The sequence below is a fragment of the Geotrypetes seraphini genome, chromosome 17, assembly GCF_902459505.1.
Source record: "Geotrypetes seraphini chromosome 17, aGeoSer1.1, whole genome shotgun sequence".
Lineage (NCBI taxonomy): Eukaryota > Metazoa > Chordata > Amphibia > Gymnophiona > Dermophiidae > Geotrypetes > Geotrypetes seraphini.
The window spans coordinates 45,553,766-45,576,525 of NC_047100.1; the positions used below are offsets into that span (position 1 = coordinate 45,553,766).

General features: G+C 44.0%; 1 protein-coding gene across 2 annotated transcripts in view; it reads right to left on the reverse strand.

The window, feature by feature from the left end:
* RAD54L2 (RAD54 like 2) overlaps positions 1-18,117 on the reverse strand; it is a 159,134-nt gene extending 141,017 nt beyond the window's left edge. The window contains exons 1-4 of one of the 2 annotated variants that reach the window (XM_033926393.1): positions 18,069-18,117; positions 6,144-6,347; positions 5,217-5,418; positions 321-460 (exon numbers count right to left, since the gene is read on the reverse strand). In XM_033926393.1, the coding sequence (XP_033782284.1) occupies positions 321-460; positions 5,217-5,418; positions 6,144-6,288 (487 nt within the window). In that variant the 5' untranslated portion in view covers positions 6,289-6,347; positions 18,069-18,117. Of the gene's footprint in view, positions 1-320; positions 461-5,216; positions 5,419-6,143; positions 6,348-17,387; positions 17,735-18,068 lie in introns of those variants that run through there. The other variant, XM_033926392.1, reaches the window with a different exon arrangement.
* Between the last annotated feature and the right edge of the window lie 4,643 nt (positions 18,118-22,760).

A 22,760-nucleotide genomic window follows, 5' to 3' on the forward strand; every position in this document is an offset into this window, starting at 1 on the left:
GCAGTCTATCCTCATACGTCTTCTGGGGGGATTTAGCTGCTCGTTGTTGGTGAAGATTTCAGGAGGTATACTTGGGAGGGGGGAGGTTGTAAAAATGGTGGGGAGTGCTCAATACCTAGCGTTTGCTATTACCTGTGGTTTCACATGTCTGCGGTAGGTCTTGGAACCTATTACCTGTGAATACAGGACCCCCCGTGTAATTAGATCCTTCTTCCACTACTTTGATAATGAAGGTTTTTGAACAATTTCTTCAGCAGAGATAATAACTAAAGTTTTGGCTCTTTTGAAATCTTTATTCTTGTGCCGATATAGGAGCTTACCTGGCAAGAACTCAAAGGGTACAGTAGGAAGAAGGGCTGGATAGTCCTTTCTTTGTTGCTCCAATCGCTTTCGTCTCTCTAGTTCTTCCTGCTGTGCTGCCTTTGTTCCCGCTTCCAATTGATCTTCTCTCAGGAGTTGTCTTAGTAGAAAGGAAGAACAGTTTTATTTTAAAATAAAAAGAAATGTCAACACTAATCACACAAACAGACGTCAATATTCATAAGATTTATGCGGTTAAAATCTTCCCCTTGGCTGAGCCCATACTGACTCCATCTCATTAAATCATGTTTGTGTACGCGTTTCACAATTTTATTTTTTTATAATTGTTTCTACCATTTTGCCCGGCACTGAAGTGAAGCTTACCAGTCTGTAATTTCCCAGATCGCCCTCCAATCTTCAGGTACTACAGATGATTTTAGTGACAGGTTACAGATCACTAACAGCAGGTCAGCAATTTCATGTTTAAGATCTTTTAGTACCCTGAGATGTATACCATCCGATTTGGCTTAGTACATCTTCCAGAAATACTTTTATTTGTACTTTTTCTTAAGTATTTTGACCTAAAACCTTGAACACAAGCTAGGGGTATTTTATTTTATTTATTTGTATTAAAATCCCATCCTCCCAGAAGAGCTCAGAATGGGTTACAAGTTTACATACATAATATATAGCAGATGTACAATGTCCTTGTAAGAAAATATCTGTTGGCCGCAATTTTCGATCTATTAAAGTGCGGCTTACAGAGCATGAATACAGAGTGACATAGCTCCTATAGTTGAGCATTGGAAAAAGATGGGCCACACTTTACATGACATTAGATGGAGGATAATTGATATGGTGCAAGTAGGGAGGGAGGAAATTATAAGAAAACTTTTAATTTAAAAGAACAAAAATGGTTATTTTGTCTCAATACCTTAGCGCCTAAAGGTTTGAATGAGGATCTTGATTGGATGTCCATTGTATGAGTAAGGATTTGGATATGTTGAATGAAGAATGGCTTTTCAAAGTTACGGCAGTTCCTCCTTATCAGGATTGAGTACATCATGTCTCACGGATTTAAATAGGGGAAACTGACATCAGATGCGGTCATTTTTAAGAATGCTAAAGTGTACCGTTGAGAGAGGTGAAGAATCCCGTGAAAGAAAGAGGACTCCGTGAGATAAAGTAATAAGTAAGATGTATAATTGTTTCTCTTGAGTTAAAAAGAAATGAAAATTAAAATGAAATAACCTGCGAAGCTGATATGTTTTTAATATTAAGTATTGTATTTTTCAGCAAAGACTGTTGGAGAAGCCTTGACCCGGAGGAAGATGTACTATTTTTCTAAATTTACATGTTTGTTTGGTTTTTTTCCAAGTATTTCTTTACAGTCCTTCAATATAGTCTCCCTGCTTTGCAATGACAGAGTCTCAACGTCCGGGAAGATTCATTATTCCATCCAAGACACCATTTTTGTTCAGTGGCCGAATGGCTTGGCTAACATCGGAAGAAAGCTCTTCCAGAGATGCAAAACGATGTCCATGCACAGGTTTTTTCAACTTTGGAAAAAGGTCAAAGTCTGGTGGTCTCATGTCTGGATTGTAGGGAGCATGAGGTAACACCTCCCAGCCGTATTCACATAGTTTTTCAAAGACAACATTCCCTATGTCCGGGTGAGCGTTGTCGTGAAGAATGAGTGGTCGGGTTTTGTGCATTTTTTGCAAAAAATCATAATACACTGTTAAGAACATAAGAATTGCCATCTCCAGATCAGACCCTGGGTCCATCAAGTCCAGTGATCCGCACATGCGAAGGCCCCGCCAGGTGTACCCTGGCATAGTTTTAGTCCCCATATCACTGTATGCTTCTCAAGGGAGATGTGCATCTAATTTACCCTTACCCGTATCACTCTACGCCACCCTTAAATCCTAGAACGGTGGATTCTGCAATTACTTCTTCTGGGAGAGCATTCCCAGTGTCCACCACTCGCTGCGTGCCACTTCTTCCACATGGAACTTTGTCTGTGTCGATGATGCCTTCATGATCATAAGCAAAAATTATCATTTGTTTGACTTTTGATTGAGCTCATCAAAATTTTTTTGGTCGTTGGGAAGATGGAGCTCTCTACTCGTCATTGAAAAACTGCGCAAATATGGCTGGAAGGTGTTACCTCATGCTCCCTACAGTCCAGACATGAGTCCACCAGACTTCGACCTTTTTCCAAAATTGAAACAACTTATGCATGAACATAAGAGCTTTCTTCAGCCGGTACCCGAACCATTCGGCAACTGATCAAAAACGGTGTCTTGGAAGGAATAATGACGCTTCCTGGACGTTGGGACTCGGTCATTGCAAAGCAGGGGGACTATATTGGACTGTAAAGAAATACTTGAAAAAAAATAAAACATTTAATTAAAAAAAAAAAAAAATAAGTGTGCATTATTTATGAAATGACCCTCGTATACTGAAACATGGACATGTCGGGAGAGGCAATCCTTACAACGCTTCAAAGTAGATAAGTGATTTTGTTAAAGAAATAAAGACATTCTCATAAGTATAATAAGAAAAAAAAGTATAAAAACAAGAAAAATAAACACATAACAGAAGGATACCATCTTGATCCGATGACAATAATGGCTGTGGTGAACACATGAAAAAAATTTTGAAAGCCAGCTGAGGATCGATAAAAGGTCAATAGGGGATATATATGGTTTTGTGAATTTGTAGTGTGTTCAACAGAAAAGGAAATGCATTTCTAGTTTTATTTCTCCAGTGTTGAAGTACTTAGCACCGCCAATAGAGGACCTCCTCCAAAGGCGTCCAGAACGTCCCGCCACCAAGCGTAGCAGTCACAGGCAGCATCCTTAAGCCTCTGAGGTACCAGCATCCAGAGCAGGATTAATTTGTCAAGGGCCCCTAGGCTCCCCTGCCCCACCCCGCCCCACCCTACCATGCGCCCAGGCAGAAACAGGAAGCTGTGTCAGAGGGAAGCTTTGAGCAAGCAGCACCGCTTGCACAATTATAGTTCCCATTGCTTTTCTTACCCACGTTGCTTGTCTTACTTTCCGTCAATGGGGGAGGGCTGTGTTGCCGATTGGGGTGGGGCCTGCATTGTCGATCGGGGGGGCCCGCTTTGCTGATCGATGCTGGAAGGGCCCATCGCCGTTTGGAAAAAACAATGTTGATGCCCTCCTTCATCGGGCCCCCCTTACCATTTTGGGCCCTAGGCACGTGTCTACTTGGCCTATTGGTTAATCCTGCCCTGTCAGCATCTGTGACTCAGGGACGCTGCTCCTGCCTACCAAGCTTGGCAAAAGGGACCCCCAGCCACTTACAAAGGAAGTCCTCAGCTGACAAAGCTTGAGGGTTCTCATCAGCCAGAGTATTGGGGGGGAGAGAGCACGCTCAGGAAATGTGGGGAGGGACAAGGGAGAACAGGAATGGGGATGGGACTTTTATACCGCGTTTTTGTGGTTACTTTTTTCTTTCTTTTTTTGTTTTTTTATGGGATAGGTATTTTGCTATGTGTAACTCACATATAGCATCTGTGCCCATTAAAAAAAAAAAAAGGTTTGGCATGTTATTACATTACATTACATTACATTAGTGATTTCTATTCCGCTTGTACCTTGCGGTTCAAAGCGGATTACATAAGAAGAAGCTGGACATTTCCAGGAGGGTACGTGACATTTAGGGTAGGACATAGTTACAGAATGAGTATAGACTTGGTAACATTGGGTGAGAGCAGTTATATTACATTACATATCAAATCTTTTTCCAGGCGTTGGTAGGTAATAAATCTGTAGGAAGAATTAGGTTTTATTTTTTATTTTTTTTATTTTTTTTATTTTTTTGGTCGGTTGAGGATATGGTGTCAGGGAGTGGGTAACCTGGTCGGTGTATGTGGAAGAGGAGATTAGGTGTTTTGAATATGCTTTTTGAAAAGTAGCGTTTTGAGTTCTTTGCGGAATGCTTTGAAGTCAGATGTTGAGGTTAACAATCTGGTTATGGAGGGTTCGAGTTTTGCTGCATGCGTTGCTATGAGGTTATCGTAAAGCTTTTTACGATGAGTGCCGTTGAGTGGTGGGTATGAGAATGGTGTCAGTGTTCTTCTTATTCTGGGTGGAAGGTTGCGGTGTAGGCGATCGATTAGATAGGCAGGTGCTGTACCTTTGAGTACTTTGAAGATTAGACAGTATAGTTTGAATTGGATTCTGGCTCTGATCGGTAGCCAATGTGAGTCTAGGTAGGCGTTAGTTATGTGGTCATATTTTCCGAGGGAATAGATTAGTCTGAGAGCCGTGTTCTGAATGGTCTGTAGTTTTTTGATCATTTTTGTAGGACATATTATAAAGATTATTATAAAGACTGTCGTCTTTCAAAGTGGTTTACATATATAGAGGTATTTATTTTGTACTTGGGGTAATGGAGGATTAAGTGACTTGCCCAGGGTCACAAGGAGCAGCACTGGGACTGATCTCACAACCTCAGGGTGCTAAGACAGCAGCTCTACCACTAGGCCTCTCCTAGTACAAGGGGGATAAAGGAGTTCAAGGGCGGGGAGAGAAAGAGCGAGCAAGTGCAGAGAGTTCAAGGGAGATGGGAGAGAAAGAAGAACAAAAAAAGAGTGCAAGGGAGATGGGAGAGAAAGAAGAACAAAAAAAGAGTGCAAGGGAGATGGGAGAGAAAGAAGAACAAAAAAAGAGTGCAAGGGAGATGGGAGAGAAAGAAGAACAAAAAAAGAGTGCAAGGGAGATGGGAGAGAAAGAAGAACAAAAAAAGAGTGCAAGGGAGATGGGAGAGAAAGAAGAACAAAAAAAGAGTGCAAGGGCACACCTTTCCAGGCATATGTCACACCACTGTGGTCCAGTGGGTGTATGCTCGCGACACATAAAAGCATTTGATTCATCCCTCACCTGATATTTCTTCTCATGTGTGAAGGTTTCTGTGCTCGCTTCTTTTTGGCATCTTCAGAGTGTGAAGAATTCTTGCGCTGGTTTTGTGAGGGATGCTCCTTCCGCTCACTTTTGTTTGAGGTAGTTGAACTGGAGCATTTTGACTCTCCACCTTCCTCGTGCTGAGCACCCTCAGCATCAAGTAAAGCTTCCTGGGATTGCTCTGATGAGAAAAGTCAACAATGCATTTAGGCTTTAGCATACTGTATGCAGCTCATAATTTCTAGGTAATGTAACATTTTGCTGTTCAGTTCAAAAATGGCAAGGGAGAATACGAGATAACTGGGAACAGAATGGCAAACCCAAAAAACAAACTGCAGACTCCTATGTACCAGACGCAGGCAATGTTTATTATACCAAATATTTTATGCAGTTGAAAATATAACAAAACATAGGGACCTGACACGGTCTGTGTTTCGGAAAACACTCCTTCCTCAGAGGCCCATGGTTACTAAGGTATAAGGTAAACCGCAAGAAAAGGTATAAAACAGCTTTTGTGTCGCACAAGTGGAGAAGGATACCATACAGACGGCTGTTTTATACCTTTTCTTGCGGTTTACCTTATACCTTAGTAACCATGGACCTCTGAGGAAGGAGTGTTTTCCGAAACACAGACCGTGTCAGGTCCCTATGTTTTGTTATATTTTCAACTGCATAAAATATTTGGTATAATAAACATTGCCTGCGTCTGGTACATAGGAATCTGCAGTTTGTTTTTGCTTTGGTTGGTGATACTGCAGTTGGATTCCTTTGTTTTGTCCTAACAGAATGGCAATATACAATGTTCTCTTGCCCAAATATCAACTGTACCTGAACATAACGTGCCTTGAACTACTACTTTCAAAGCTTGAACTAATTCAAATTTATTTTTCCCCTCCAAAAGCTCACCATCATCTTCATCATCTCCATCATTATCTTCCTCCATCTCATCCTCATCATCTTCCTCCTCCTCCTCCTCTTCCTCTTCCATGTCTTCTGGCCCCAAGTCTGGATCAAGATCTGGATCACTCCCTGAGATGGACTCGTCTGACATGGCTTTCCTCGGCAGTGCACACAGGGCATTACCTGCTCATGGTCTCCTGAGAGATCTCACTGGACAGAGGAAAACCACAAAAGTTCATGAACAGCTTTAAAAATAATCATGTTCTCCATTTCTGGACACCGTTTTATATCTTTTCAGTTAGCCCCATGTACTCTTCCATTTCTGTAAGCAGGTTTTCAGATACTGAAATAGGTTCTTGTAGCATAATCACATTGACCTATCAAAGCAGTTACAAAACTACAGCGTATTCCTTGACTAGAGTAAATTAGTTATAAGTAATCTAAGAAAACCTTTTATCTAATAGGACATTCTCCCTAATGAGATGATCTGAGGGAGGGGTGGCTGTGTGTGGAGACATTTCAAAGGTTCCACAACAAAAACAATCTTAAAGAAAATCCTAGGAAATCTGGCTGATGATTAATAATTGTGATAATACCAAAACAGATGACTGCAAGCCTTATAGTGCCTGCTTTTGATCTCTGTCTGTATTCTTTCTTTTTTTTTTTTTTACCCTTTAATCGGCAGATGGTGAAAAGAGCTACTTTACATAACTTGATGTTGAACGAGAGCAACAGGGCAAGTAACAGGTATTTGGAGATGCAGATCTCCCATAAGAGCCATAGAAACACATCTTGCTTCTGAGCAATAATGCCAAATAAAGGGTTAATGAGGTGTACCGTATATCCATTTAGTGACCTTTTCTTACAAACTTATTTAATGCAAAAAAAGGACATAGAAACATAGAAAATGACGGCAGAAAAGGGCCATAGCCCATCGAGTCTGCCCACTCCATTAACCCTCCCCCTAACTACCCTCCTAGGGGTCATGCTCTGAAAAGCTGAACCATGACGTTTTTAGCAGACGACAGTCACTACCCGAGTGGTATTCAGCGATTTCTTAACCACCGCCTGAGGCCTAGATGCAATAAAGTCGGCGATCCGCAAATGATTGTCACTAAAACGGTTTTGAATGGTTTAGTGATGATCGGATTTGCTGACCCGATGCAGAAAACAGCTCACCATGTGGTTTTTCTGCAGGATTGTTCATTCTCCGATCTGGCCATGCAAATAAGCTCATTAATATTGAAATGCCATGCAAACTAGCAGAGCGACTGATGCTCAACATGGCTTCCTGATGCTTACCTGTCCCACCAATACAAAAATCTTTATAACATGCCAAACCTTTTTTTTTTTTTTTAATGGGCACAGATGCTATATGTGAGTTACACATAGCAAAATACCTATCCCATAAAAAAACAAAAAAAGAAAGTCCCCCCCCCAAATAATGGCCCTCCCCAACATCTCCCGATGAACTAGCACAAGGGACCGACCCCCACCAAGCCAGCCCACTGCCTAAGTCCATGCCAATCCCCACCCCTCCCAACGTGAGAAAAAATTTGCTAGAGGGATGCCCACTCCCTCCGACCATGTCGACCCCCCACCCCGAGGAAAAAAAAAATTGGCAGGAGGGATGCCCACTCCCTCCTGCCAACGAAGATCTCCCTCGCGCCAGACGAAGCCCCCCAAACCATCCCCTACCCTTCCCCCAAAAAAAAATATAGGCAAGAGGGATGCCCACTCCCTACAGCCACTAGATGCTCCTCTGAACCTCCCTCCTCAACTCCCCCAGGACCTTTGTCTGAAGACAGCAGAAGGGAGTCAGCTCCAAGGCACGCCGATCCAAAATGGCGGACCTTCCCCTCCTTGGTGCATCATGTGATGCATGGGGAGGGGGGTCTAAGGCCCTGATTTGCTCAGATGTCTAAGGCCCCTCCCCTTAGGCATATGAGCCAATCAGGGCCTTAGGCCCAGTATACAGACCCCATAGGAAGGCCTTAGGCATATGAGTCAATCAGGGTCTCAGGCCCCTCCCCGTGCATCACATGAGGCACCAAGGAAGGGAAGGCCTACCATTTTGGATTGGTGTGCCTTGGAGCAGGCTCCTTCCTGACTCCCCTCCTCCACCCCTCTACTTGATCCCATCTCACATACTGTTATTTCTCCCATCTGCCATATTCTCAACCTATCCATTTCCACTACAACTGTCCCCGCTGCTTTCAAACATGCGGTGGTTAAGCCGCTTTTCAAAAAACCCTCGCTGGACCCCACCTGCCCGTCCAACTAACGCCCTGTCTCCTTTCTTCCGTTCATAGCCAAGCATGCTGTTCTCCATCGCTACCTGGTATTCCTTTCAACTCAACAGATTCTTGATCCTCTAAATTCTGGCTTTCAATCCACCAAAGTCTGCAGTGACTTATTCATGGCCAGATCTAAGGGCCTTTATTCAATCCTCATCCATCTTGTCTGCTGCCTTTGATACTGTTAATCACAGCTTACTTTCCTTGCTTGAATCTGTCCTCTCCTGGTTTGCCTCCTGTCTCTCCCATCGCACCTTTAGTGTATGTATTGGTGGGTCCCCTTCTGCTGCTACCCTGCTAGCAGTTGGCATACTCCAGGGTTCTTAGGACCTCTTCTCTCTCTACACCTCTTCCCTCGGTGCCTTGATCTCCTCCCATGGCTTTCAATATCACCTATATGCTGATGACTCCCAGATCTTTCTCTCTATACCCAAAATTTAATCTAAAGTCCAAGAAAAAGTCTCTGCCTGTTTGGCCCAAGACTGAGCTGCTCCTCTATCTGCTCTTCCTCATCCATGCTCCATCTCAGTAAATACTATCATCATTCCAGTCTCCTCTTCTTGCAACCTTGGAGTCATCTTCGATTCCGGCGTCTCATTTTCTACGCACATCCAACAAACTGCTGTCGCTTCTATCTCTACATCACCACCAAAATTCACCTCTTCCTCTCTGAGCACACTGCTTGGACTCTTGTCCACACTCTCATAACCTCACACTTATATTATTGCAATCTACTTCTAACTATTTTTCCACAGTGCCGCCTCTCCCCCTGCAATCTGTGCAAAACTCTGCTGCATGACTCATCCTCTACCAATCTCGCTATACTCATGTCACCCCTCTCCTTAAATCACTTTACTGACTCCCTAGCCTCCTTCGCATACAGTTCAAGCTCCTATTGCTGACCTACAAGTGTGTTCATTCTGCTGCTCCTCAATATCTCTCTTCTCTCTCCTTATACACCTCCCAGAGAACTCCATTCCTCAGATACTACTTATCACTTATATAACGCTGAAAGCCGTATGCAGCGCTGTACATTCTGGCATTTATAGAAAGTCCCTGCTCGGAAGAGCTTGCAATCTAACTTGGACAAACAGACATGACATATAGGGTTGGGGATACAGAACCCAAGGTGAAAGGAGTTAGGAGTTGAAAGCACTCTGAAAGAGGTGGACTTTTAACTGGGCCTTGAACACTGTCAGAGACAGAGTCTGCCATAGGGATTCGGGCATCTTGTTCCAAGCATAGGGCACAGCAAGGCATAAGGGACGGAGTCTGGAGTTGGCACTGATAAGAGGGACTTACCAGCTGAGCGGAGCATAGCAGGGGGGGGGGATCATAGGGAGAGATAAGTGAAGAGAGATAGTGAGGGGCAGCTGACTGAATTTGTAGGTCAGTAAGAAGAGTTTGAACTGTAGTCTGAAACAGATGGGAAGCCAATGAAGTGACTTTAGGAGAGGGGTAGCATGGGTATAGCGGCTCTCCTGGAATATAATTCGTACAGCTGAATTCTGGACAGCTTGAAGAAGAGCAAGATGGCTAATTGGAAGGCCTGAGTTGCAGTAGTTTCAAGTTTATTATGGTTTGATATACCACTTTAATGTCAAAGCGGTTTACAATATAAAACAATTTTTAAAACAAACAAAAAACAATCTAAACGCGAGGTGAAGAGGGCGTGGATAAGTGTTCTGGTAGAGTGCTCAGAAAGGAAGGGTCAGATTTTGGTAATATTATAGAGGAAAAAGCAGCAGGTTTTAGCGATTTGTTGTATCTGGGTAGTGAAGGAGAGAGAGGAGTCCAAGATAACCCCAAGATTAAGAGCAGACAAAACAGGAAGGATGAGAGTGTTGTCCACAGAGACGGAGAACGAGGGAAGCGGAGAAGTGGGTTTAGGCAGGAAGACGAGCAGCTCTTTTTCAGCCATATACAATTTTAGATGGCTGTGAGACATCCAGGTGGCAATGTCGTACAGACAGGTTGGTATGGGTTTCAGTAGAGATATTTGGTGCAGAGAGATAGATCAGGGAACCATCAGCATAGAGGCGATACTGGAAGACATGGAGGAGATCAGCGCTCCACGTGAGTTTCAAGTTTATTAGGCTTTTATATACCGCCTATCAAGATTATCTAAGTGGTTTTACAATCAGGTATTCAAGCATTTTCCCTATCTGTCCCAGTGGGCTCACACTCTATCTAACGTACCTGAGGCTATGGAGGACTGAGTGACTTACCCAGGGTCACAAGGAGCAAGTGTAAATTGAGAAAAGGAGTGGTTCCATGACAGAGCCAATCAATAGCAGGAAAGCTGTGGAGGAAGAACCACCATTGAATACACTGAAGGTGCAATGGGAGAGACAGGAAGAAAACCAGGAGAGGGCAGAACCCTGGAATTCCAGCAATGACAGCATCAAAGGCAGTAGACAGATTGAGAAGGATGAGAATAGAGTAGAAAGGCCTTTGGATCTGGCCAAGAACAGGTCATTGGAAACTTTAGTAAGGGCAGTTTCCATGGAATGCAGTAGGTGAAAGCCCGACTGAAGCAGATCCAGAATAGCATGGGATGAGAGGAAGTTGAGGCAACAGTGGTGAACAGCATGTTCAAGTAACTTGGATAAGAAGGGGAGGAGGGAGATGAGGGAGTTAGAGAGAAACATGGGGTCCAGTGAGGGTTTTTTGAGGAGGGGGTATGATAACAGCATGTTTGAAGGCATCAGGGACAGTTGTAGTGGAGGGCGATAGGTTGAGGATGTGACAGATAGGAGAGATGACAGAGGGAGAGATAGCACAGAGTAGATGAGCGGGAGTCGGATTGGAGGAGCAAGTAGTGGGTTTGGAGGATGAGAGAAGATGTGTGGTTTCCTCCTCAGTGATCTCAGAGAAATAGGAGAGGGTGGCAGGTGTTGAAGGGAGGTTAATAGAAGGGGCAGATGGAAGGAGGGGAGAGGGAGTAGTCTGGCTGAGAGTTCCAAGGTGCATATTCTGAATCTTATTGTAGAAAAACTCTGCCATTGTCTGGGGAGAAATTGAAGGGGGGATAGGCAGTGATGGTGCTTTGAATAGGGAATTTAGTGTGGTAAAGAGATGACGAGGATTGGAGCTAAGAGAAGTGGTTAAGAGGACATAATATTCTTGTTTGGCCAGCGAGAGGGCAGACTGGAATGATGTCAGCATGAATATGAAGTATATGAAGTCAGCGAGCGTACAGGATTTAAGCTAGAGACGTTCAGCGTAACGGACACATGAGTGCAGGTAGCGGATGCGAGCAGTGAGTCAGGGTTGGGGTTTGGCACGTCTAACAGGATGTGAGATTGGAAGAGCATGGGTATCAAGATCAGAGGAGAGAATGGTATTATAAGAGAGGACAGCTTCAAAACAGTCTTGTTTGATATAGTAGTTGAGCAGAGGGATGAGAGTTCTGGGATCAATAGCCCTGAAAGTTCCTGAATATGTTGGTGGTGATTGGCCAGATCTGGGGGGCTAGGGTGATAAATTATGACCGTTAACAGGTGATGGTCAGAGAGGGGGAAGGGTGGTATTGCAGAATTTGGGGTTGAGCAGTTGGAGGAAAGAATTAGGTCTAGGTAGTGTCCTTTCTGGTGTGTACGGGTGGTGGAGCACAGCAGGAGATTGTAGGAGGATGTTAGGGAAAGGAACTTAGAGGCGAAGGAGTTGGAGGGGTCATCGACATGGATATTGAGGTCACCGAGGATGAGAGAAGGGGATGAGGGCTTGAGGAAGGAGGAGAGCCAGGAGTCAAAACAAGGAAGAGCAGGATGTACCAGGGGGTCGGTAGATGACTTCTACTCAGAGGTAGGGGAGCAAAAAGACGGATGAAATGGACTTCAAAGGATGAAGAACATTGAGATGGTGGTGGGAAAAAGGGGTTGAAATCTGCAAGAGGGTGAGTAGTAGCAGCCCAATGCCTCCTCCTTGACCAACCAGGCGAGGCATGTGGGAGAAAAGGTAGCTTCCGTGACACAGGGCAGCAGCTGAGGTACAGTCATCAGGGCAGACCCAGGTCTCTGTTAGTGCAAGCAAGAGGATAGATTGAGAGATGAAGAGGCCATGTATGTAGGCAAACTTGTTGGGAACTGAGCAGGCATTCCATAAGGTACAAGAGAAGGGCAGGGAGTAGAGGGGAGGAGAAGAATAGAAATAAGGTTGGTGGTATTGCGGGTTAGTCTGTAGGAATAAGGTGGACGGTGGTTGGGAAGACCTGGATTGGGATTGATGTCCCCGGCGGAAAGCAAGAGGAGGAAGGTACAGGTGAGGGGAGGGGAGGCAAGGGAGCACCTGCTGCTGCAACATGGGTGAGGTGCATGCAGGAAGAGAGGGGATAACAAAATGAGGGGAAGAAAGTATAGGATCTTTATAGCGGAGACGAGGGTAGAGGATAAGAAGAAGGGAGAGGCAGTGGGTTTAAAGAGTGAAGGGTGAACTGTTAAGGTGCTCAGTGGCTTGGGGAGAAGGGAAAGATTGGGGATGGTTAAAATCAGCAGGAAGGGAAGTAAGGGAGTCATAACAGTGGAAGAGGAAGGGAAACTAGAAAGCTTGGTTTCTGGAGAGCAGAGGGACATGCGCAAAGGTAGAGTATAAGTGTTGTAAAGAGGCAGTGAGGATGAGATGAGGGATAAAAAATGTTTCTGCTCACACCAGACTGAAAAGGATCACTCTATGCAGTTTTTAAATCACCTGGTCATGTGATGATTCAAGGAGTGGAGGAGAGGAGGAAGTTAAGAGCAAGTAGACAAAGCAAAGAACACACACACACCAATATCAATGAAATCGACCCATATAACCCATATAACAAATATTGCATTTCCTGTACCACCCATCCCAAAACAACAAAAGAAAAATCTTAAGTTACATCAGAGCCCCCTTCCAAATGGAGAGACTTGTTTCTGACATTTTTCCCATATTTCTATAACCCAGTATTAAATAGAGGATGGTATCTTTGTAGAAATGTAAGTGAAAGGAATTGCGTTTCAAACTATGTGTTTTATAGGATAGGGATTGTATGTAGGGTTCCCAAATTACTAAAAAAAAAAATTTGTCTTTTAAGTGAAAATTTAGCTCTAGTTTTTCCAGCAACACTGTCCTTGTATCCCTACTAGATGATCTTCACAGAAACTGAGATAGGGGATTTGCCTCAGTGTTACTAATGCAAGCATTCTCAATACCTTTTGACACTGTGGATCACAATATTATGCTTGTACAACTGGCAAAACACTGAACAGTATTTGCATGGTTCATCCTATCTATCAGACAGACAACTGTCTTTTTATCAACTCCTTCGAACATAAATCTAGCAAATATGGCCATCAAGTTATCAAGAACGTTAGCCAGAATACAAAAATAGAAACATGATGGCAGATAAAGGCCAAATGGTCCATCCAATCTGCCCATCCGCAGTAACCATTAGCTCTTCCTCTCTCTAAGAGACCCAATATGTCTATCCCAGGCTTCCTTGAAATCAGACACAGTCTCTGTCTCCACCACCTCTACCGGGGAGACTGTTCCACGCATCTACCACCCTTTCTGTAAAAAACTATTTCCTTAGATTACTCCAGAGCTTATCACCTTTTAACTTCATCCTATGCCCTCTCACTACAGAGTTACCTTTCAAATGAAAGAGACTCCACTCATGTGCCTTTACATTACGTAGGTATTTAAACATCTCTATCATATCTCCCCTCTCCCGCCTTTCCTCCAAAGTATACAGATTGAGATCTTTAAGTCTGTTCCTATATTCCTTCTGATGAAGACCACATACCACTTCAGTAACCTTTCTCTGGACCGACTCCATCCTTTTATATCATTTAAAGATGCGGCCTCCAGAATTGTATACAATATTCTAAAGGAGGTCTCACCATAGTCTTATACAGAGGCATCAATACCTCCTTTTTCCTACTGGCTGTACCTCTCCCTATTCAACCTAGCATCCTTCCAGCCTTTGCTGTCACCTTTTCAACCTGTTTGGCCACCTTAAGATCATCAAGGTCTGATCCGGAGATGGCAATTCTTATGTTCTAAAGCAATTGTTTTAATTTTTAACTGTATTTTTATTAGTATCTCAGTTTTAAAATAATTATTTTTATTTGTATACGTGCTCTGGAGCTGGGATAACATCAAAAAAACCTAAACCGCAACAAAGAAAAAAAAAAAGCAGCATACCTATACTGTACTCACTTTTATATGCATATTCTATAACAGAAAAGAAAAACATTGCGTTAACTACTTTAAGTGGTCAAAAAGCACAACTGCTGAAAAGAAATTACTACAGTACTACTATTAATTATTTCTATAGTGCTCCCAGACGTATACACTACTGTACATTAGATAGCATGATGACAAATTATAAGTAAATACTAGTAATTGCAACACTTACTCAGACCTAATTATTTATTTGGTCGGGGTTACTGATGAATTCTAAAGGTCAACAAATAGAAATAAATTTAGAATCTGACAAGTTTGAGAAAACAGAAACCTTATACAAAACCAATAAAGCAGTTTTTAGCGCCAGCTGACGCACTGAACGCCTTGTGCTGCTCCAACACTCAGGACTCCTTTTACGAGGTGCGCTAGGGCCTTAACTCGAGCAGATGATAGATTTTCGGCTAGCGCAGGCTATAGCGCACGCTAATCCGGTGCGTGCGCTAAAAACACAAGCGCACCTTCGTAAAAGGAGCCCCCAGAGTGCCTATGAGTGTTGGAGCAGTGCACAGCATTCAGTGTGCCGGCCAGTGTTAAAAACCACTTTCACGGTTTCGTAAAGAGGGGGATAAAGGAATACAATGTTTGGAAAATCACATCCCAAAATATATGTCTTTACACTTTTCCTACTATTCTTATTAGCATCATGAGACTATCGACACATTAGTATTCCATAAATAAATTTTAAAAAATCACAGTTTTAAGTTATTCAGAACATTTGCAACTTGTGAGTGAAATATGTTCAAGGCCCTTATTGTGATTTTTTTTTTTTTAAATAAGCACAAGTATTTTCAATATAAACACGACCACATTACAGAGCATACCTCAACTCACACTGGCTTCCAATTCCAGCAAGAATACTATTTTAATTCTATTGTCTACTATTTAAAACTTTAAACGGAGAAAGCCCAACCTAACAACCGCCTCATCCAAACCACCTCAACCAGACATAGGAAAACTCACACCCCATTCATACACCCTACAATCAAAGAAGTTAAATGGAAAAAAACTATATCATGGCCTCCTAGCCACTCAAGCAGCAAAACTAGACAACCAAATCTCCAATCGACTGATAATGACCCCAGACTACAAAACATTCAGAAAAGAAATAAAGACTATACTTTTCAAGAAATCCCTGAAAAAAGACTTAACACCACAAGTTTCCTTCTTTCCTCCCACTAACTCCCCGAAACAACCTGCTCTACTCTTCATCTTCCCTGAAAATGACCAGATATCTTTTTGTAATCCACCTTCTATAACTCTTTTGTAATCCGCCTTGAACCGCAAGGTAATGGCGGAATAGAAATTCCTAATGTAATGAAGGACACATGGAAATCAACCCAGTTTGGTGAAAGCCAAAAAGGTATCCCTACAGACCAATCTCCATGCAAGTATATCTGCCCTGTGCTCCATCTTTAGGGCCCCTTGCTTACTTCCAGTTAATCTCTCTCCTTCTCCAGCCTGGTTTGCATCCATTATGAAGAACAGAAGCACTCAAGGGATTCGTCACCTAACTCCAGCTCCAAAGCATGTATACAAATAAACTGAGATACTAATAAGAAAAAATACAGTTACCTCATTAAAACAAACTAAATTAATCTAAAAGTCAAACAAAAACACACCTTTAAGGAAGCAAGATGCTTACTATGAAACGCTTTACTGTAGGCTTCATTCCAGTGGTTTGCACTAACCTACATTTTACCTTCTTTACCAAAACATACTGGGAAAAGATGCAAGCTAAATCCTAATCATTATTTGAGTAGTAGCAGAGGAAGGGATCTAGCCAAAGCCATCATCCTCTTCCTTCAGATTTGTTTTTTCAAGGCCAAAAGCGAGGTGATGAAGAGACTAATATGGCAATATAGCACTATTAAAGGCTAACTCTGCTCGATTAACCCTTTCAGGACCATAAGGATCGTAGGCCAATTTTTGTGGTTTTGACGACATTTTTATGGTAAAAAGGGCTTGCAGATGCCAAAAAATTGATTTTTTTTTGTGAAATATCATTATTTTTATTTAAAAAAATCACACTTCTGGCTTATGGACAGTGTGGCAAGTGAATCTTCTCGTCAATCTGGCAACGACGCTAATGAATGAATGTCGGAACCAGTTTGTTTACATAAAGGCAGTATCCTATGGACTCCGTACATATCAAATTTAGAACTGTAGACTATCCCAATCAAAATTTATAGGATTTTAAAGTTATGGGACAAATATGTCCCTTGGTCCTGAAAGGGTTCCTTAGTTCCACAGTAGAAAATCACATCTGCTCGCCCACCCCACATTTGTAGATGTGAAATTAACATCCCTCGACATACTGGATACGGATTTCAAGGTTCCTATCTAATCTTGGCTTCTACCCACATTATGATTTCCTAGCAAATGGCTAGTCAACGACTCAGACCCCCCCAAAGAACAGTGTTATCCTTTCGGGGGGCCGCAATCCAGTCGGGGTTTCCCTAATGAGATCTCTGTGCATGCACTGCTTTCAATGCATATTCATTGGGGAAATCCCGACTGGATTGCGGCCCTCCAGGAGGGACTTTGGGCCCTGGAAAAGCGCCGGGCGGTAACGAGACATCTTAGGAGAGCGACGGACTAAAACCCGGCGCCCGTGAACTTTGGCGCGTTCAATCTCCCACCACAAAGAGCTCCTGGAAGGGGGGGTGGGGGGGACGAGGGAGATTCTCCAGGGAGCCCCGTCTCGGCGCCTCGGGCCTTTCATTGTTCGCCCCGCTCTCACCTCTCCGGCTGGGCCCTCTCGACGCCGCCCTCGCGCTCCGGCCCCCGCCAGAACCTTCCCCCCCTCTCTCTCTCTCTCTCGTCCGGGGTCCGTCGCCGTAACCGTCCCGGCGCAGCCAGTGTGTCACCGAGCTCGCCCGCCCCCCGGACAACACGCGGCTCCGACAACTGGGTTCCGGCTCGCGCAGCGTTGCTTTTTGTTCCTACCCGTCGGAAATGGGACTCTTCTTTTTTGTTTTTTTCACATCAGTTCAATAAAGAATGGAATATTCTGTACTTTATGGGACGCTCAAATCCCGGTTGGAAATATTTTCTTCCCTTTTATTTTATTGACGCTAGGAAGCTAAGCAAACAAGTCTGGCTAGTTGAAAGATACATCACAGTGCGAAGACATCAAATTCAGGTTTTGTGTTTAGATCTATTTTTGGGGGGGAAACCCCCCCCCCCCCAAAAAAAAAAAAAAAAAAAACACCACCATTTTGTGGCTTGCAGTGCCTAACAGAATTTAAACTACCAAGCTTCAATGGTGTTCAACTAAGAAACAAGTTTAAAAACTTTAAACTCTGCTCAGGAAACAAAAAAAGAGATGATGATAAGGAGCTTCTAAGGACAGCCAATCAAATCCACTACACCAGGTCCTCTGATGGTCATCAAGCTCTAACAGGCAGGCCAGGCGGCTTACCAAAGGTTAAGCCAAAGCCAGCATGCCTTCCCTTAAGAGTCACCTGGGTCCTGAAAGAGCTTGTTAGCAGCTTGTTCTGGAACTGCCCTTTTCAGCACCTTTCCTCACTCGGGGCGAGTGGACATCTCCCAGGTGCCTTTGCAAGATCTATATGCAAATCAATGCCACACATCACTACTCAGGCTCCCTCTGCTGGCTGGTGACGGGGACCTCACCCTGTCACACCCCCCCCCCCACCCCATTCCAAGGATGGCAGGCCTGCCAGACGGATGAAAAGAGGACCCGGCCAGCTGACCAATGTCTGAGGTTAGTGGACGAGGGGGGGGGGGGGCGGTCAGGGGCAGGTTTGCTGGCAGGAGAAATTGGGATCCCTCCTTCTGTTGACACGTTCGGGGAGGAGGGGGTTCAGGGGGTGTAGGTTTGCTGGCAAGAGGGCTTGGGATCCCTCCTACCCCCAGCTTCAGGGGGGCGTCCATCTTCAGCAGAAGGGCTTGGAAACTCTTCTGCTGGTATTCACAGCTTTGGGGGGGTGGGGGTGTCGGCAGGAGAGATTGGGCATCTCTCATCCCATGGAGTTTCGTGCGGGGGGGGGGGGAACACAGACGACAGTTGCAGGATTCTGCAACCGGTATTGTTTATAACAGACACCGGTTACAGAATCCTGCTTTTAGGCAAAGGACTGGCCCCTCCTTTGCCTAAAAGGTCTGATATTAGGTGTTTGGGACTTGGGCGATTTTTTGGTCGGGAATGTGTTGTAGGGATAGACGTAGTGGCAGTCTGGGCGAGTAGATTGCTGAACGTAGAGGTAGGCCATTCTAAAAAAAAAAAAAAAAAACACCTCATTTTGGACATTTCTTTTGAGAATGGACTTTTCCCTGCTGCCTACTTTCAGCGTCTAGTGACTTAGGCCAAAAGGGGACTTAGACGTGTTATTTTTTTATTATGCCTCTCTAAGTCCAATTTGTGCCTAGAGTGCTAGTCGCCCAAAGTTGGCAGCATCTAAAGTCCATTCTCAAAAAATACATCCAAAATATTTTTTTTTGAGAATCATCTAATTATACGTCCAGCCGTTTGACTGTCGAGACTGCCAAGTCATCTATCTTTATACCGCATTCTTGTCAAAAAATTTGTCCAAGTCCAAAACACCAGGGCCTGCCGTCCTCACCCCCACCCCAAAGGCCTGCATGTTTTCCCCCTTCTTCCCAATCTCACCTTCAAGATTTGGCCCTACGTTCCTTCCTTCCCTCCATCCCGGCTTCCCGGTCTCATCTTCTAAGCAGCCTGCCAAGGATCGCCGGTCAGCTGTAGCTATCCTAGCAGGCTGCTGTAGCCTCAGCAGCACATTCCCTCTGCCACGGTCCCATACATCAGAGGAGGGGCAGGACCGCGGCAGAGGGAACGTGCTGCTGAGGCTATGGCAGCCTGCTATGATCACTACAGCCGACCGGCGATCCTCGGCAGGCTGCTTAGAAGATAAGACCAGGAAGCCGGGATGGAGGGAGGAAAGGAACAGCGGGCTAAATCATGGGCCAAATTCAATTACCCTGTGGGCCAAATTTGGCCTGTGGGCCAGAGTTTGACACCCCAGCACTAGGGAATGCACTGGAAGGCAAAGCAGTCAGGGTCTTTTCAGAGTATGCCATATGCAGACGTCTATGTCAACAGGCAGGGGAGGCACCAAGAGTGCTCCTTGAGACTGGAAGCTCACTTGTTGTTTTGGTGGGCAGAAATTCACCTGCAAGCATGTAGCGGGAGTGGCCGTTCAAGCTAATTATCTGAGCAGGCAGACCCTGAACCCTGGGGAGTGGTCTCTATCCCGGACAGCATTCAACAGCATCGTGCATCACTGGTGGCATCCGTCATTCAATCTGATGGCGAAAGCAGCCAACAAGAAAGCCTAATTTTTTCAGCTGAAGATGTGAGCCCAGAAATACTGGCATAAACAATCGGGTACAGCAGTGGCCAGAGACAGGGCTACTGTACGTGTTCCCTCCTTGGCCCATAATAGGCTGGGCCATTCGAAGAATAGCAACTCACCCAGGATTCATAATCCTGGTAGTTTTCTGATTGGCCACGTCAGCTGTGATACGTGGCTCTGGTACATCTGAAGAGGGACAAGAGACTCAGACTACCTCTTCATACAACTCTTCTCTTGCAGGGTCCAGTTGCCCTGGAGGATCTGGAATGCTTTGGGTTTATGGCATAGTTCTTGAGTACGTGACACTAGTGTGGAAGTGCTATTTGAAGGTGATCATTACTCCCCTCCTCAGGTCTAAGAAACTGGCGAATGTCGTAGTCTATGCTAAGACTTGGAGGATGTTTCACTGCTGGTGTGCTAACACCCTGGTGTCAGTAGTCTTGGCTTTTTTCCAAGATGGACTCGAGAAGGGCAACCTGCACTAAGAGTGTGGGAGATTTTATAGACACCAAAAATATATACAAGAATGAGAAAGAACAATTTACTCTCACAAAAATACCTTTCTCAAAAACTTTCAATAATGCTTGAACAGAATCACCTAGGAATGTTGTTCTGCAGCAACAAAGCTTTTAGACTTCATTAATTGTCTAAATCTCTGTTGAAAGGGGAGAGCCTCAGATCCCCGTGCGTTGTGCAACATTAACAACCGCACTAGAAAGGAACCTCACGGATGTGCGGTATACAAGAATAAATTTATTATTATTAAGCTCACTGGCTCATACTTCCCCTCCTACCCGTCAGAATCAGATGTTAACCACTTAGCAATCTTTAGAAAATCATAAAACTTAGCTTTGACTTCAGGGCAGGGTTGAATGTTAGAAAGTAAATGTTGAATTTTTCTGCATCTCTGCCAGTCCCTTCGCCGACGTTAAGCTAGCTGTCGTTTCGCCTTCAAGCTGCGTCAGGCTATGGACCGATTATCTAGAAAAAGTAAGGAAAAGTGTTGAAGTGTTTCATGCAGCAGAAAAACATTCTCCAAATAACACTGCAACTTACTGTGGCGTTTAACCTTTCACGCTCACCGTGGTAGAGATAGCAGCAGTTTGAACTGCCTCCTATTTAATGATATCTGACATCACTCACACTTACAGCTGAGCAGCGAGTCAGGAGCCTCACTCTCATGCTGAACACAGACTCGTGGTACACAGTCATTATTTTACATATATAGATTGTCAAAATAGAAGTACTCCAGGCCCATGGCAATATATTAAAAAAAGTGCCACTCAATCTTTTAATTTAACCCATCTGGTTCTTCAGAATGCAAGTGGAAAATCCATTTCTGCTCTTTCTTATGTAAAACCAATCTTCTGTCTCCTCCTCTTGGCATCGGTGGCACATGATCCAAAATAAAACATCGGAATTCCCTGGTGCTATGGCCTGCTGTGTTAAAATGTTCGACCAGTGGTTTTTCAATCCTATTACAGGTCAAACTGCTCTGATGTTCACTTATCCGTCCCCGAAAGGGTCTTGACGTTTGCCCAATGTATAACATCACAAAGGGGGTATCACAAGAGGTTTTGTATCGAAGCCTATATGATTTTTTAGTCTGTGGATGTACAAAGCTGCCATTGCGCTCCAGGGCAGATTCACACGTCTTGCATTTACCACATTTAACATGGCCCAAGTCTGCACACATCTAACAATTTCAACACCTGATCACTTTTTCTCGATCCAGAAGGAGTGAAGGCAGGTAGGCATACTTTTTGGTTGATGTGGAAGCTGGAAACCACTTTTGATAAGAAAGATGGGACTGTGCGTAAGACACCAGAATCTGAAATTCTGAGGAAGGGAACTGTGCATGACAAAGCCTATAGTTCCGACACTTGTCGGGTTGAGGTAATCATCAACAAAAATGAGATTAGGTTTATACCTTGCTAATATCTTTTCCAGTACTTACATGTATCATTGTGGACAAGCGGGTTCTCTCCCCCAGGCCGTGAGCCTCCGCAGAAGGAATCCACGCTGGATTTTTTTCTCTAACCCTTCTACTTCACAGAGTTCAACTGCCATCTACAGTTAGTCCCCAAGCAAACAAGAGCTGTTCAACGCCAGCAACAGATCTGTTCAGCTCCAACAATTAAGATATGAACTGAGAACAACCATCAACAAAATGCATTTATTTATTAAAATTTCTATACCGTTCTCCTAGGGGGATCTCAGAACGGTTTACGTTAATTTATTCAGGTACTCAACCATCTGTCCCAGTGGGCTCACAATCTATCTAATGAACCTGGGGCAATGGGGACTTGAACCCACAACCATAGGGTGCCATGATTGTACTTATAAACCCTGCACCACACTCTCAGACATCGCATAGTAGAAAGTAGCAAGGCAACCATTGTCTGATAGAGATGATAAACATAGTTAAAGCATGGTAAAACATAAAATGACATAACATGGTGAGTATAGAATAGCAGAGCATAGCACAGCAGTCATAGTATTACAAGCATGGCTAGCAAAGTGAAACATGACTTAGCAAAAATGGTATGGCAAACATAGTATAGTAAATATGGTCTAGTGCAGGGCTAGGCAATTCTGGTCCTCGAGAGCAGGAGCCAGGTCAGGTTTTCAGGATATCCATAATGAATATGCATGAGATCTATTTGCATGCACTGCTTTCATTGTATGCTAATAGATCTCATGCATATTCATTGGGGAAATCCTAAAAACTCGACTGGATTATGGCCCTTGAGGAGGGACTTTGACACCCCTGA